We start from the raw sequence: 18,085 nt of genomic DNA on the forward strand, positions 1-18,085 counted from the left end.
TTAAGAATGAAGAGAAACTTGAATGATGAGGAAGACATCGGTGAAGGAGGAGGAGGAAGAAGAAGGAGAAGAAGAAAACGTCATTTATTACGAATAGAATCGTTCTGAATACGTTCTAGAGGTGACCAATATTGAAATTGATCCTTCTTCGACTCGCCACGTTTATTGAGATTGTGAACTCGAAAGAACGCGGATGGCCGTACACCTTTGAAGAGCTCTCATGGCCGCGTGGGTGTGGGAACGCGGCTCTCCAGACCGTTTGCATCGCGCGGTTTTTGCGGCGCTCCGAGCGGATTTTCTTTTGCGGCTGCTGTGGTTTAGAAGCGAGGGAAAAAACGACGGCCCCGGCCATCAGCAGCCGCGCTTTCGTCCACGATTTATGAATATTACCTGGTACGAGCACGCAGCTACGATCGATAGTCGAAAGTATAATATAACATTTTTTGACGTCGCATTACACTTTTTCTTTCTTTCTTTCTTTCTTTCTTTCCTTTTTTTTTTTGACGAAAACGAGAACAATAGCAGCAGTCGATCGTTTCCTCGTCAAATTGCGTCAATGGTTATCGCGGAAGTAAATATTTCTTATCGTTCGACGATTATATTTGGAGCGATAATAATCCTATTTTCGAAAATTGTAATTTTATCCCGAAAAAAATTCAATGTATTTCCTCGTTTCAAGATGGATCTTGAAACTCGAACACGAAAAGGTTGAAGGAAATTGGAAATATTGCGTGTTTGATATTAAAAGAGACTCGAGTATTTACATTTTTCTTGAATTGAAATAGTTGGGATCGCGAATCCTTTCTCACTCGGTGCTCAAAAATACTTGGAATAAAGCGTTGTCTCGAACACGAATTTTAAAGAAGCGGAGAAGAGGGTTTAGGAAACCGGGGTGGCGGGATATTTTGAATAATCGTCGGTCCCGGCACATACATCGTCGTGAAAAATTGCTTAAGTGGTAGGTGCCAACTGATGTGTATACGTGTATTGTTGGGTATCTCGGATGAGAAATGGGAACGATGGCGCGGTTTCGATACACACACACACACACAGAGACCGATGTTGCGACTTAATTAATATGCAAAATGGAATATGTATTATACATGTGTTCGATTCATCCCCCTTTATACTAGCCAGCGCGTAATAAGAATCGTATTATCGACAGGTCGATTGGCACAGAAATTATCCTGTCCATACGAGCCATATTCTTCTCGGTAAACGCGACAAGCGTCTTTATTATATTAATACGAGTAATTGTCTCGAGTGAAATTCTTGGAAAGTATAAACAGGCAGGTCGAAAGATTCAGATTGTCCTGCTGATCGATACCCTACTGGCCGATCGATAAATTGTTCAAAGCTTATACATAAAGAGAGAAAAAAGAAAGACCGATACGTTCGAGCAATAATCGTTTCACACGAACGAATATTATACGAGAGAGGGAGAGGGGCCCGTACCCTGCCAAGCCGTTAATTTCTTCTCAGGCTGGCAATTGGAGCGATGGCGACCGGTTAAACGGGTTAAGTCCGCTAAAACAGCGGCGAAAAAATGATTTGCCGCGATATAATCGGCTGCTGTCCTCGCGATTATCGTCGCGGGTCGGGTGTGCCTGGCTGTCTTGTATCGCGTTACGACGGCGGTACGTACACTGGCTTGGCGGAGGAAGCGACGATGCGGGGAAAAGCGTGGAGAACGCGTGGAGAAGCGAAGGAAAGAAGGAGACGAGAGGAGGAGGAAGGAAAGGTATAATTTATTATGCTGTCAGTATGTCGCTCACAATGACCGCCTCCTCGATTTTAGTGACACGGCGATTATCGTGGCGACCGATCTCAGCCGATCATCGTTAGCATGAATAACGTGACAATGGTAATCCCTTTCGTGAAAGTGCTAACGGCCATATACGTACCGCGACACCACCAGATGTCGCTTCAGAGAGGAGATCGTTGTTACGAACCACAAGAAGAAGAAGAAGAAGAAGAAGAAGAGGAAAAAGGAGAAGGAGAAGAGGACGATGATGATGATGAGGAGGAGGAGGAGGAGGAGGAGGGGAAGACGCGAGGACATTCACCACGAAACACGAACGGGTCTCGACACGTGGCGGATATATACGCTCGTCACCCGATGAAACGTTTCTAAAAATATTTTGGGGGGAGGGGGAGGAGGAGGAGGAGGAGAAATGAGAAAAATAAGAGGGGCCGGAGAGGGTTCGGTTTTAATTTGGCCAGTGGAACGTCGAAAATTCGCGACGTGGCCACGGATATACTACGCGGCTCGGCCCACGTGATTGCCATTCATTCTTTCGCACGGCGAGATCAAACGTGGCTTATTGTTAGATTCGCCTAATTACGAGTTTTAATATTAAAACATGTAACGAGCTGTGGTGGCGTGGAATTTGGGAATTAAAAGTCAATCTCGTCAGAGGTTAATTATTAATCAGACTCTTTAAAGTGTCTTACAGCGGGGCATCATTTATGCAGATCCGATGAAATACGAATGAGAGTTCATTGATTATTATCCCCCTCTATTTTTAACTAACCGTTCAAATAAATTTAGACAAAAACTGTGGTTTCATGCTGGTCTAGCTTAGTTTTTTCGAATCGTACAGACGTATTCGATGATAAACGTTCATAGACGGCGACGCCATTAATCAAAAAAAAAAAAAAAAAATAAACGTAAATTAGTAGCAAGCTGAATAATCCACGACAACAAACCCTTTAATCCGCTCCATCAAAAACGGTGATACTACGACGAATAAAGAACCATAAAAACCAAGACACGCATCGAATTATATTATAAATACAGACTCTCTCTTGTCGGGGAGGCATTCTTCCGCTCCAACGTAAGAATTCGTCCATCCCCCTCGATCCCCTTCTTCGAAAGGGAGGAAGAGGGGGAGGGAGTTGCGAAATATTCTCGAAGGGTTGATCGGGGCGCTGGAAGGGCGGGCAACGAGACGTGGTGGTTCCTCGTAGGAAGAGATCGTACCTGGAGGGGGGGGGGGTGAGTTTTCGGGGGAATGGAAAGTGGCCCCGTTACAAGTTTTACTGCAGTTTTGCGGCTCCGGGACAGCGAGCGCGTAACGACGGCCAATTGAATTTAAATATTCAATTATGCGATGTGTAAATGAAATAGAAGTCTTATGCAAATCGGTACACGCGCCGAGGGTTGTTGCAAATTTAAAGGGTTAAATATTTATTAGAGGAGGGTTAACCGAGATTTATGGCCGAGCTTCTCCTAATATTCCCTCGTCGCGTCCAACGGTGTGCAGGTCGAAGTTCCTCGTTCCTCCTCCTCCAGAGAATGGTTTCTCGTCTATCGACGATGATCGATAGAAGATATCCTTCCTCGCCTCTCGAATCCTGCGAAATTTCCGTCTCTACGCGTCGCTTAATTAATTAATTCGCTCGAAACCTCGACGGCCGCGTTTATCGTTCGAGGAATCGCGTTCCTCCCCCCCCCCCCCTCTTCCCGCGATTTCGCGCCTCAGGATCGTCAAACGGATCGTCGAAACGAAATGTCTCTCTCTCTCTCTCTCTCTCTCTCTCTCTCTCTCTCTCTCTCTCTCTCTCTCTCTCACCCTTCGTTGCGAGGCAGATTTCGACGAGTCGATTTCGGCGAGTCGAGGGAATTTAATTAAACCCGATCGCAATTACACACAGCCAACGACGAGCACGACACCATGACGAAGACCGCGACGATGACGACCAAGAAGAACAACGACGACTACGACGACGACGACGACGACGACGACGAGGAGGAATCCCAGGGTGGTGGTTCGTGGCGTTATCTGGCGAACGATGACGACGACGCGAGGGCCGTCGTGTGTGTGTTGACGCTTTAATTAAAATGGACACGAAGGTGTTCTGCATGCACAGGGAAAGAGGAGCTGGAGAGCGAGCTCGTATCTCGGCCGGTGATCTCGGTGGTATCGGTTGTTTCTCGATGGAAATTGCCGGGCAAAAAGTGAATAAATATATATATATATATACATACATATATATATATGTATATATGTATATATAGTATTGTTTCATCTCTCTTAACTCATTATTCAGTTTCTCTTTTTTTTCTTTTTAATCCTTTTTTTAACTCAACAAGGCTAACATTTATTTATAATGAAAATACGTTGATTGAGACAATAGTTTAAACAATTATCAATTATCGGTAATATATTATCGCTATGTAATGCTAATCGTATACAGTTGTTCGGGTGAGTGTTCTGCACAAATTTTCGTTTTGTCGCTTCGTTTTTTCTTTTTTTCCCTCCATCTTTCTTTTCTTTTATTTTCTCTCTCTCTCTCTCTCTCATTCTCTCTCACTTTCTCTCTCTCTTTCTTCTACGTTCATCGAAAAAATTCTCATCCAAATCGTTCCTTAAGCCTAAATTTTTTTTTTCTTTTTCTTTTTCTTTTTCTTTTAAGGTAAATCTTGTAAACACACATACATGCGCAATATCCGTCGTCGATGTGGTACCGAGAGAGAGAGAAACACACAATAGGAGATGTTCTCGTCTCTCTCGACGCGCGTCTATAATTATGCACCTCGGTTTAATTGAAACAGCGTGTGCGTGTCCTCTCTATGTGTACACGTGTGCGTAATTGCGTGTGTTACATGTGTGTGCGTGTGTGTGTGTGTATGTGTGTGTAACCGTGCACATCGTGATTGGCGCGCGTGCGTGTTGTGTGCGACCTTCTAAAGTGTTGGTACGTGATTCGTGAAACTCATCCGATAAAGCTCGTACAAAGTCTCGTCCCGACAAACGTTAACAACGATCTCGCACGAAACGAGAAAATTGAGAAAAAGAGAAAAAAAAAAAAAAAAAGTAGGAAAAATGCGCAAAAAAAAAAAAAGAAACTATTCGACGAAGGAAAGAAAAAAAAAAAAGAAATAAAGAAGATATACATTAAATACATAAAAATCGCGACATCATTCCACAAACAAGATCAAGATTTGTTTTTTTCTCACCCTGGATGGAAGGAGGAATCGATCGAGCGCCGATCGAGAATCTCCTTGCCTCTCTCCCGAGGCCAGAAGCCCGAATTTGGCCACGCTTGGTGGAAAATAATATAAATGTACAGAGCACGTGTGAAACGCAAGCTACATCGACCGAGCATCTCCGTTTCGATCATGGTCGAACGAGAGCAATCGCTGTTATGGAGATGAAAATTATTAGATCGGTGGGAAAGATCGTTTTATCAAACGATGAAGGTTAAAGAAATTCAAAGAATCTTCTTCTACTTCTTCGCCAATATCACATCTTGATGCTATTAAAAATTTCGAACAACGAAATTTTCAAAATAATCCATCAACAATCAACGTACGATCTTTCTCCTCGAACTAATATTCAAAACGATCAGAAGAAAGAAACCGAAATAATTGCCATAATGTTTTTACAAGAAAAACATTCGTCCTCGAATTTATCTCTCCTTCTTTTTTAAACAGCGGATCGACTCTCGAGGGACCGTGGTCGATTGACAAATTTTCTTTTTCCGCATCTTTGAACAGTTCAATAGAAGAATACCGATTAACGATAATTAAGTACACAGTCTGAGCGCACGCGCGAGCGCCTGCTCTGCACTTATGGCACAATGTATTCACGTCGGTTCCATTCTCATCTATATACGTGCAATTTTCGTCTCGAGAAACGCGCTCGAGAAGACGCTCCGCGTGTTACGTGCGTCCGGTCGATCGTTCGATAAGCGTAATTGAAGCGAATCCTCGCGCGGACGGTCGAGCGAGCAACATTTCTTTCCGAATATATATACACATATCTATATATATATATATATATATTCCATAATTATAATAAGTACAGAAACTCTTTTCGTTCGAAGGAAATAAAAAAAATATAAAAAAATAAAAGATAAAACAACACGAAAAGAGAGTACATACAAAAAAAAAAAAACAATGAATGAAGAATATCGCAGCATCAACGATGAATCGTAATATTCACCTACGCGTTCTTATTACGCGATCGCGTTTACAAAGAAACGATTGTCGACGAATCGATCGAAGTTCGAACGATCCTTAAATGGAAGACGCAACAAACAAACAAAAATTGAAACAATCGCGTAAAGATACGGAGAAATAAGAGAGAAAAAAAGAAAAAAAAAAGTACAACTCTGCGCGATTGTCGAGAAAATAATAATAATAATAATAATAATAATAATAATAATAATAATAATAATAATAATAATAATAATAATAAGTATATATCAACGAACAAACGTGGCGGGACATATAAAAATTGCTTCGAAGCGTAATATGTAAAAATTGAGCGTTGTTTTACGTACAAATACAATCGTTAGAATCGAATAGAAAAACACAGTCGGAGAACACCGATTATGAGCACGGTTTTCCACATTTTTATCTTCAGACATGGTGGCTTCCATCCGTCGTATCGTTATCTTGTGGGGATGAAAGAGAAGCCGAGAGACCCAGTGTATCCCTGGTGTCTCTCGACCCTAGGTTCGGCACTCGTAACTAGGGTTCCGACCGACTGGTGCCGAAGCCCACCTTCCAAACCTCCGTACACACCCTTGCATTTATTCTATTTATTTTCCTTTGATGCATACAATATATGACATATATCGATATTTCATCCTTTTTTTGCTTTTTAGTCTCCTTCTCGATTTTAATACCGTGCCGAATCGTGTCGGCGCAGCGAGTTTCTCGATGGAGGAAGAAGGAGGAAGCTTGGAGAACGTGTCCTCCGGTCTGGTGCCCTTCACCCTGTTTCATACGCACCTTGTCATCGACAAGTGGACCCGCGATATATGATAAGTGTACGCAAGCACTTTGCTCATGTACGGTATAACAATGTGTAAGTATTTGTTTGTAATCTATATCTGTATTGTATCCGCGTATTTGTTTCGATATTGATCGTTAAGAAAAATAAAAGAAGTGCGGTGTCGTTAGATTTTTATTAAAAAAAAATCACAAAAATCGAAACACGTATAATGTGTATAATAATTATTTGCTTAAAAAAATCTTGCATGACGAATCGTGTTATCCTTATATGTATATAAATATTTAAATTATATGCCTGAGTGTCGGTGTATCACATATAAATTGATATACATGTTGCAGGTTATTCTAATTCCAGGGTCAAATGAGCTCTCGAGGCTCGTTTTATTTCTAGGGGGCACCAGCTAGGAAGTTTCTCTCTTTCCTTTTTTTTCTTGCCTTCTCCTCGCCTCCTTCGATTCTCCTTCTTATCCGTGTATATGATACATAGATAAGACGAGAAATTTTATCTTTTCACTTTCTATATATTCTTTCATCATTCTTTTTTCTTACATATATGTATTTATATATTTTGTTGCAACACAATGTTCAAGGGTTTTATTAAGTACGGGGATTGGGGGTGGACCTCGCGCGCCCTGCCGGCCAGGACTTGTACCTCACACAACTCCCTAGTTACGAGTACCGAGACCTAGTTGTTCTGGTGGTTGGATAATTCGATCGCGTACGACTTCTGGGCATCTCGCTCGGCTCTCGGCTCTCTCTTCGCTATTCCTTCACGCGGTTCGTTGCTCGTATACATACATAAATATGGTATAAATTCTCCTCGCACGAGGAGATATTTTTTTAACCGCGTTTTCCTTCGTCGATCATCCAACCCTGCTTAAGATAGATCGATAGATCCGACGTGTTTCTTCGAGTTTCGTTGTCGATTATTATGAAATATATATTAATATTGTTTGTATTGAAAGGGAATTTTTTTAAACGATGCAGGATCTATCGGAGGCGTCTTAAGCAGGATGAAATCGTCGATCTGTCGCAATAGAATTAATCCTTTGCACTCTGTCAAGCTAGTATCTAGTATCTATATCTTCCTATCTTCAAAATTTTCGAAGTATTTTTATCAAAGTAATTTATTCCTCGAATAGAATTCTGCAATTGTGCAATTTAAAAACGAGACAGTTAATATAATGTTCGCGCTAACACGAGAAATTCAAGTCCACGTCGTTTTTACGTTAATTTCTAAAGGTTTTCATCACCTTTGGTATCGATCGTACTTCCTCGAAAAGAATCTTCGAGTGCAAAGGGTTAATAACTTAGTCCCTTCGTGCCCTTCTCACCCGTCGTCATGTTAGAACGATCAGTTACTCATTCTGCTCGGTAACCACTAATCGAAAGCTACTAATAAGTTAGAAACTATTTACGTCTACCATCGCTAAACGATTTTTCACGAGCATTTCTCGTGAAATATTTCATCCGTCCATTACACTCGCTCGATCGCACAATCTCTCTCTCTCTCTCTCCTCCTCTCTCTCTCTCTCTCTCTCTCTCTCTCTCTCTCTCTCTTTCTCACTTTCTCCTCACGCGCGCGATTCTTATTAAATTAGAGAGAATAACTCGAACAAGTTCCCGTTTAAAAATAGACACAAAATTCATCTTGTCGCGCATCGTTAAGCCTTACATCCTATTACGTATATCTTGATCACGATTAATAGGTTCAGTTTTCAGCAATGAATTTAAGCGATCGCTCGCGACGATACCCGATACCCGCGAACGGTCTCTCTCGTGTCTCGTCCTTCTTTTTTCTCTTTCTTTCCTTTTCTCTTTTCACTCGTCCTCTCCGTCACACCTTCCTGCTTTCTCTCTCTCTCTCTCTCTCTCTCGCACACGCTCTCTCTCTCCCTACTCTCTTTTCCTCCTCTCCGTTTTCGCGCCCTTTTTTTTTTCTTTTTTCATCTTTCTTCCCCTTTCGACGCGGTCCATCCACGACACGACCTTCCATCACGCCTGGACGCAGGCTATCCGGAAGGCAGACGCCGCGTAGACGGCATTACGCCTGTCGTGTACACGCCTACCGCCCGCGATACTATCGATCGCGTGATCCGAGATATCCCGCGGAATAAACGAGAAAGGGGGAAGCAAAGGAAAGAACGGAAGAAGACGAAGAAAATGAGAAAGAAACGCGATCCCCCTCCCCCTCCCCCCGCTGCTTTTTATTCCGTCCCGTGAATAAAAAAAAAATGATCATCAGTCTCAATGTGCGAGAAAAATTTGTCGAAATTTGTTAAGAAAAGATAAAAGAAAACGTATATTTAAAAACGTATATGTACTGCCACGTATAATCTCGTTCGAGGCCCGTCAATATCGTTAAAAATATCGTATATGACTTAAAAAAAAAAAGAAACTTGTATCCTCGAACGATCGATTTAAAAGCACAGACCCTTCGGGCAACGGCGAAAACCTAAAATGGAAATCTAACTAATCTAGCTAATCTACTAATCTAAGTGATCTTCTAGAAGAAGAAGAAGAAGAAGAAGAAGAAGAAGAAGTCAACGCCTCGTTCGCGAGAATCCTCGAAACGCGTGTTCCTAACGATCCTTTTTTTTTTCCTCTCTCTTTTTCCTTTTCCTTCTCTCACACCGTGCGCCCTCGCCATTCGCGGCCGTTCTCCTCTCTCCTCGATTAATGCCCGTTGTTTGTTTCACGTTCTCTTGCACCGTGTGCCGTACCTCGAGAGACCTTTCTGTTTTTCCAGAAACAGGAGGAGGAAATTTTTCGAAAAAAGGGAGGGAATAAGGGGTTAGATAGAGATAGAAATAGAGAGAGAGTCGAAGCGTGGTCGGTTCGAGCACGCGAACCACGTGCTATGCCGTCGAAGAGATAAAGACCGAAGGGAGAAGCGTGTACGGAGGAGGGAGCGCGCGACCCAGAACGACGAAGACGAGATGCAGAATCGATTGCATAAGGTCCCGGTTCGGCTATAATAGCTCATCGTGACTGGTTGGACCTCGAAAAGGCGGTCTCGGAGGGGCTTGGACACCTCCGGACGTGTTTTGAAAGCGGAACACCGGCCGAAAATCGATGTCATCGGACGTGGCTGGCCGGCTGTGTCTCTCTGGCTCGGGACGAATTTAGAAGCGTTTTCTTCCTCGCAGCCACGACGCGATCTTACGTAATGATCCACGAAAGCGAAACCTAAACAAACAAGTGGCGAACCACTTCCGAAGTGGGGTGGGGGGGCACATCCGGATAACGATGGATAATTTTTGGGATATAATCCGATTTCTCGCAGCGAAATCGGAAGCTTTTTCTTTTTTTTTTTAAGAATTTCTCGATTTCGAGACGAATCGAAGACGAGGGAGAGGCCTCGTTCGAGAGATCGTGTGTAGAGAATTATATGTACAACGTGTCGATCTGAACCGATCTGAACAACGGTTTTCTCTTGAGCAACGGTTAACAACAGATTAGATAGAGAAAGATAGAGAAAGAAAAAGGGATAGAAAGAGAGAATGAGAGAAAATGAGAGAGAAAAGAAAAGAAACGTAACGTGAATGAACTCAAAAGCCAGCCAAGTGCCAAACAGAGTAACACTCGTCGTCAATTGCTCGGAGCGGTACAACTCGCTAGCAACGTACTGGAAATTCCGACAAGTAGCGCCAGTCCAACAATTCGCGGCTTATCGTATGCATCACCCGAGACACCCGTTCGTGACACCCTTGCAACCCCCCCCCCCCCGAGACACGATCGATCTTGGCCGAGACTTGGTCGAAGATATTTCGATCGAGAAGAAGAAGAAGAAGAAGAAGAAGAAGAAGAAGAAAAGAACGAGTATTTCAAGAAGAAGAAGAAGAAGAAGAAGAAGAAGAGGAAAAAAGAGAACGACCTCGAAGGAAGCTCCGTCCACGCGTCCGTGTCGAGCGACTTATATACCCAGGGTACACATCTTTCTCGCGGCTTACGTTCGATCCGGACGTGCACACAACACGTGACCTCGAGGCACGAGGACGAGCGAAGAGGGCGCCCACGGTGCGCGTCCACGGTGGTTCGCGCCACTGTCAGTCGCGATCGAACCATCGCGACGCACGGTTCATCACCCGTACGATATCTCGCTTCAAATCGTTGGAAGGAACGAGCGAAGGGATGAATGGAGGATAAATTGGAGGCGTCCATTTTGGTCGATCGCCTCGAAGAAACGCGATCGTGAAAGAGAAGGGTGATCAGAATTGGGGAGGGGATGTTCTTCTCTGCCAAACGATGGAAAGACGATGGAAAGAAGAAGAAGAAAAAGAAGAAGAAGAATTTGACGGAAGAGGGGAAGATAAAGAGAGAGAAAAAGGTCTCGCGGTATCGGCACGGAAGTCGCGTCGTCTATTACGAGCACGGATAAACGGCCGAGCTGATGGTGTGGTAGGCGGCGAGGGCGGCGTGCGCGTGCGCAGGGGGCGCGGATGCGGCTGCGTGCGGCGAGGTGGCCATCGCGGATGCCGCCGCGGCTGCCATCATCATCTGTTGGTGCGTACGCTTTAGGGAGTTGGGAGTTGTGGCGGCGCTACTTGGGGTAATAGCAGTAGTAGTGGTGGTGTTCGACTGCGGCGTAGGGTGGTGGTTTTGGCTTTGGTTTTGGCTCAATTGCAAGGGGGTGGTAGTGGCGGCACTGCCGATACCGGCGTGATTATTATTACTGTTACTATTATTCTGGCTCTGGTGGTGATGGTGGTGATGGTGGTGGTGGTGATGGTGGGGGGTGATCGCGTCGTGCGGATAATAAGACGACGATGGTGAGGTACTCACGACGTCCGGCGTGCTGGCTCCGTCCGTGTGGCTGGTGCTGTCCGCGGTGCTCCTCGGCCCGCCACCGTCCAAACCGTTCCCCATCTCGGGCGGTTTCGAGCTCTCTCTGTCGTCGATCACTAGGTCTATAGGCATTTTCCCTTTCAAGCAGCTGATGTACCGGTGGCAGAAATTGTCGCACAATTCGTGCACCTGCGAAAACAACAATTGTTCGAATTAGACAACTCGTTCGAATTAAAAAATCGTAATTGTCCATTATCGTACGAATGGGTTTCGACCCTATACATATATTCCAACCTATTCGAAACGAGATTTTCGATATTCGACTTTCGTCCGAAACGACACTTCGTTTGATCGAGAGATCCGTTCGTTCGTCCGTTCGTGGTAAAACGTTTCACCCGGTATTTTCAGCAACGGGTACCAAAAGGGCCGCGCGGGATGGCGAGGCCGATACGAACGCTGGTATCGATACACAAAGATGGAGGAAGCCGGCGAGGAGAGCTGGTTGCATCTCGAGGCCGTGGAAGCGGTCCAGCAGCGAGGAACGAAGACACCCTGTATCTCGGATACCGAGCAGAAGCGAGACGGAGCGAGGAGGTCTGACCGGTGTCCAGTCGACCAGAATGTTATGTATGCAAATGAGGTCTGACAGGCCTATAGGATACCCGGTCCTCGAGCGTCCTCCTCACGGTTCATCCTCCTCCCGATCCCTCTTACCTTGCCCCTTGGCCGGCCCCTGGACCGAGGCTCGCCTCGGCCTCTGGTCGCTCGATTCGGTTTAGAAAAAATGTATTATATAAGCAAAAGCAAATAAAAACGCTTATCTTGTTATATGTAAATCGATGGGTAGAAGAGGACGGGAGGGGGAGGAGGAGGAAGGCGCATTACGAGGCGGCGCGGCGTGTCTTCCCTCGTTGCAAGCGCGTACACGCGCTTTCTTCCTAACCTCTCCTTCTCCTCCTCCTCCCCTCTTGGTTCGAGCTTCCAGAGGAGAGACTGGCTGGGGCTAGCTGCCTCTCTGGCAACCTATCCACCTAGTAGTAGAGATACTTGTACGACGGTTCTTCTTATTAGGCATTTATACGTAATAGAGAAGACGGCCATCTTTGCCGTAGGCGGCACCGTCCAATGGTGGAAGGCCGTGGCCGACACCACCGTAGACAATGCACGCGTTTATCACGCGTTAAGCGTATGCGAGAGGACGCTTGATCGGACGCGAAACCGATCCAGGGACACGGGCTCGTTCTCTTGAAACACGGTGCCATATCGTATATTTCTATACGTTTAAAGTTCCTCCTTTCCGTTGCTCTCCTTTTTTTCTTTCTTCTTTCTTTTTTTTTTTTTTTCTTTTTACATATATACATTTCTTTTTTACATTTTTCTTGGATAAATTCGTCGAAACCGACAAAGGAAGCTGTGTACGCGTAAGCACCAGGAGAGATTCTCCAGAATTTTGTTCCAAGTGGCATGCCACGGTAACACAATGCCTCCTCGAGATGACTAGACTCTCTTTAACGCGGGACCAAAAGGGCGGCGGGAGAGGGCGGTGGAGAGAGCTCGAAGGACAGCAGCTATAATGCCGGACTGGTTAGAATTTGATCCGCCGGGAGTCGAGTCGAACCGGCCGACAATGCTCACCGAAGAAAAGAAACGGTGCAGGGAGGGGGAGGGAGAGGGGCCCCTCCTCGTCCCATATTCCTCTCTCTCTCTCTCTCTCTCTCTCTCTCTCTCTCTCTCTCTCTCTCTCCACCTTTTCGTCCCTCTTTCTCCTGCGAATCGCCGAAAGAAGGCCCGGCCACGACGCTGAGAAGCGTTCACCTACACCCGTCTTTGTGTACGTGCGCGCACGGGAACACGGTTATCGAGCCATTTTTTACCGCTCGTACACGCACTCGGAACACACCCCAATCACCGGCAAAAATCGTTTTTTCCAACTTGGCACGACCGCGGATCTCTTTATTTCTTGGTTTTTTTTTTTTTTTTTTAACAATCGAGAGAGACTGCTCTCGGGGAATTCGTGCGGGAATTTAAATGAAAAAATTTCGAAGAAGTGAAATTAACGGATTTATACGTCCAATCTTTGGCTCGTAAAAGATCGTATCGAGATTTTAATAAGGGAACAGTAAGGATCTAAGATGGCTGGCGACACTAGCGCCACATGACCATTAACTACATATACTCGATATATATTGTTTTTCAGATACTCGTATTATTAGAGTTACAAGCGAATGATTATAAGCGGTGGTTAGGTCGCATCGGTTCACGTGAGCGAGGAAGGTTACATATATATCGCCAAAACTTCTCCAGTATTCGAAGCTCATGATCTAGAACATGATACGATGCACCGCGGACGCAAGTTTTTGCCATCTATCGGTCCTTTGAATCGCGTCACCCTACACCGCAGACCGATCATCCTAACCGGGCTCTGACACAGGATCCAAACTCGGGTCCTCGACAACACGCACTCGACTTCTACTAGAAACGGCGTGTCCATTTTCTGCTCCAACTTCTTCTTGCGGCGAGAAAAAGGTCTCTCGACCGTCTTCTTCTTTGTCAACGTTCCCCGAACATCGTGTCTAAAAGACACGCGATACTCGCGATCCTAACACGTATGTAACTCGTAATCAAAAAAAAAAAAAAAAAAAAAAACAAGTTGACCATCACTGGGGAATACGTTTCTCAAGCTCGTTTCTCAAAATTCCAAAAACAACAACCTTTTTCTTTTTCTTTTTTGTTTCAAACTCTGGAGATCGTTCTTCCACACATCGCATCGTATCCTTTCGCACGGTTGACACGCTATATCCTCCTATCCCTCTCCTCCAGACCGAAGGATACGCGCTAGGCAGCCGAGCACTTCTTTGGCATCTTCTAATTCATCGAAGCTGGCACGAAGAGAGAGAAAGAGAGAGAGAGAGCTTCTCGGATTTTCTGATACGAGAAAGGAGGTTCGCGGTGGAGGAGAAAGGGCCAGGAAAATATCGAGTGTCTCAAAGGATCACCGTTTCCTCCTCGACCTGCTCGTTCCTCTCCACCCATCCTCGAACCGTGGTGGAGAAAGCTCCCCCTCTCCCTTCCTCCTCCACGATTCCTCCTCCACGGAATTATCCGGCGGTATTTAATTTCCGCGGATGAACCGCGGCCGTAAATTTTCTCTCCTCTCCGAAATAAAAGGAACAGAGGGGGAGGAGGAGGAGGAGGAGGGTTTTCGCCCGCGAAGAGTATCGCTTTCATCGCGTCCTCCGCGGAACGCTTCTCGTGTTCCCTCGCGAAGTACACGCGACACCACGAGGCCATTACCGGAAGAAGGTGGCCGGTGTTAAGCGCCACGTAGGGACGAGTCGCGTTCACGATATCACCCGCTACAACACCCGCCTGTAACTCGAGATTATTTCCCATTTTATGGCCGATTTAACAAGCTCCGCGCGGACGGGAGTCGGTCCAGACTGTGTCGCTGAAATCGTACGTTTGATTTTCGTAAAGAAACGTCTTATCGATCGAAATCCCTTTCAGATGTGACCGAAAATTTCGATATCAACGAGAGATCTACGCGACGCACGAGACGATTCGATTTTGTTCGATACAAGTGAATCTCGCTGGTAAAAATTCCCTTCTTCGATTCGTCCACGCCACGAAGTTAGATCGGCCGCTATCTTCGGGAGAGGGAGTTCGAGACCAGTCCGCGTGGATGTATAGGTAAGAAGGGACAGCGAGGACGACGAAGGAAGGGGGAAGAAGCGTGTCGTTCGAGGGGCAGAGAGAGAGAGCCGCGGGCTCGAAACGAGTTCTCGATTCAAAGACTTCTTAAACGGCCCGTTGTCCCCCTCTTCCTTTCTCCGTCCCCTTTCTCCTCCCCCTCGATCGCGCGAGGGGAGGTTCCGCGACGTTACACTCTTCCCTCCCCCTCCCCCTTCGTACGCCCCTTCCAACCCCCTTCCCCCTTTTCACTCGAAATTACTCGAGAATTTACGTAAACGAGCGGGCAAGTGTCTCTTCTCCTCTTCCTCCTCCTCGCCCTCTGTTGACGGCGTCTCGGAAAGGCAAACGGGCCGAAGAATGGAACGGATCCGGGGTACGCAGGAACAGAGCGAGGGAAAAGAGGGGGGGAAGGGAAGAAAGGAGTAAAAAAGAAAAAGAAAAAAAGGTAAGAAATAAAAAAAGGAAAAGAAGAAAAGTAAAAAGGAGGAGGAGGAGGAGGAGGAGGAAAGAGGAGCGAACCCCATTTACGGCACAATGGGCTCCTTTGAAGCCGAAGGTAATGAAGGTTTCGGGGTGTCTGTCTCGGTTCCTCTACCGTGCCCCGATTCACAACCTGACTACCCCTTACGGCACGCACAGGATAGCCATATATACCGGGTGTGCGTGCGTGTATGTGCCTACCAACGACTGCAACTCTCCTTCCGCAGCCTGTCGATGACGTTTCGCCGGACGAAGGGAGGCGATTCGTTTTCGTTTCGAAAAGCAATCGTCTCGCAAGGGGTTGCACACCGGTTCTTGCGATTCTTCTTGTTTCATATTTGCTCGATATTTGAATCGATTTCGTGTTATCTATCTAACGATACTCGTTTTTTCTCGTTTCGTAAATACACGGAACTTAGACGGTAAAATTCTCTCGGCCAAATTGGAACGTGCGTAAAAATCAACCTTCATCAACCTTCACTACGCCCGTCCACAATTTTACACCCTATAACTCATCTTTAACTACCCGTTCTTCCCCATCAACCGCTCTGTTAAGTCGCAAATCCGCTTTTCTAATCCCCAAAAACCGAGGTATCCCCGCAAAACGATCCATATTAAAATGGCGGGCGAAGGGTAAACAGCCTTGGAAGTCGACCCGGATGTCCCGCCCATCGGGACGTCCACGAAAACCAGGCTGGAACAACAGGAGGGAGGAAGCGCGCGGATGTCCCCAGAGTGCTAGGTATAAAGCAGAACCAGTTCGCGAGCCAGGTAAGACCGAGTGGTACGAGGATGTTCGCTGTATGAATCTCGGCCGGTATGCGCCGCATAATACCCCCATAAGAAATTTACCGCTCTCTAACTGGCGATAACGTGTAGCGTACCGTGTGTCTTGCATACGGCACGAACAGACAGGGAGAAAGGAGAGAAGAGAAGTTGCAATGCAACCGTCGAAGATCGACGCGAAAAGGGAGACTCGAGAGAAAGAGAGAGAGAGAGAGAGAGAGTGGAAGAAGAGAGGGAAAAGGGAGCGAGATACAAGAAGACGGTCCTTTTTTCCCTCTTCCCTCTGCAAAACGTAATTATGCTAATACGCGATTGGCTCGAAAATGTTAAATGCACGAAGCGCAGCACCGCGGGCTACCATGCTTCAATGGTACGAAACCTTTCTCTCTTTTCAACTCGACAACCTCTCTCTTCGCCTCTATTATTCGTACTCCGTCCTTCTTCCTCCCTTCCATCCTCCGTTTCTTTCTCCAGCTATCCGAAGCTCCGTCCATCTTCTTCTTCTTCTTCCACCTCCTATCACCCGTACTCCATCCTCCTCTTCCCTTTCATCGCCTCTCTCCCTTCTTCACCTATCACTCTCGTCCTCCGTCCGCCCTACAGCTCCTCTCGAGGAGAGCTCCAGATATTTATGGAATCTTCTTGATCGCGCGTTCGCTGCATTCCTCGTTGCTCGCTCCAAGACCTCGGCTCGAAGAAGAGGCCGCCGCGTGTCTCCGATCCCCGAGGACCGAGGCAACGTTTCAATCTTCATTACCGGCCGATGCCAGTGCGCACACCGTGCCAAATTGCGGCCAGGTTTTGTCGCGGCTTTTCGAGACCCGCCCCACCGATATCGCGTACGCCGATCTCGGTGAAATAAATCCACCGGCTGGCGTATTGGAATCGTGGCCGGCCCGGTTTTCGTGGGAGGAAAAAGCCACGACCGCGGATTGAATATCGGTTTGGCGTCTTGATCCCGGTGAGACGGTTTCTTATCCGGACCTTCCTTCCCGCAGGAGACGACGACGACGACGACGACGACGTCGACGTCGATTTCTTGCCGCCTCGGTGTGTATACGACTCGTGGACAGGGAGGAAGGTCGGTGTCTCGAGCGTAAGAGTATCGCGGATACTGACAACGTTTTCTTGCAACGATCGCGTGATGCTGCTCCCTCGATGGAAAGATATTTATCCGTTCTTTTTTTTTCTAATAAATTTTCTTTTAATTAAAGACGTCTTTTTACAAGGTGTTTCGAGAATATATATATTAAAATTAATATTCTCTATAATTCGACGAGCAAGAAAATGGAAGTTTTAACAATTTCTTAAGAAACGTAAGTCGCGATCAAATGAAAAATTGTACAACCCGACTCGAAACCAGCCCCGAAGCAAATATTTCGTTCCAAGATTCCTGACATTTTTTTTTTCCTATCATTTCTCCCTTCGAAAAATCATCCGAAACAAAGAACCCCAGGTCGAGCAAGCACGACCGTATGCACATGCGTATAAACGGAGAGAAAGGAGAAGAAAAAGAGCGAGAGGAAGAGAGGAAAAAAAAAGAAAAAGAAGAAAGGGCCGCGTGCGGATTCGCCGTAAGGATAGCCCCCT

General features: G+C 46.1%; 1 protein-coding gene across 5 annotated transcripts in view; it reads right to left on the minus strand.

Moving 5' to 3' along the window:
• hth (Meis homeobox homothorax) overlaps positions 1-18,085 on the minus strand; it is a 479,196-nt gene that overhangs the window by 356,619 nt on the left and 104,492 nt on the right. For all 5 annotated transcript variants that reach the window (XM_086904801.1, XM_086904800.1, XM_086904799.1 and 2 more), the window contains one exon: positions 11,534-11,725. In XM_086904801.1, the coding sequence (XP_086760927.1) occupies positions 11,534-11,725 (192 nt within the window). The remainder of the gene's footprint in view (positions 1-11,533; positions 11,726-18,085) is intronic.

This window comes from Apis florea, unplaced genomic scaffold, assembly GCF_048593485.1.
Source record: "Apis florea isolate Af1SG1 unplaced genomic scaffold, ASM4859348v1 contig_2350_pilon, whole genome shotgun sequence".
NCBI classification, from domain to species: domain Eukaryota; kingdom Metazoa; phylum Arthropoda; class Insecta; order Hymenoptera; family Apidae; genus Apis; species Apis florea.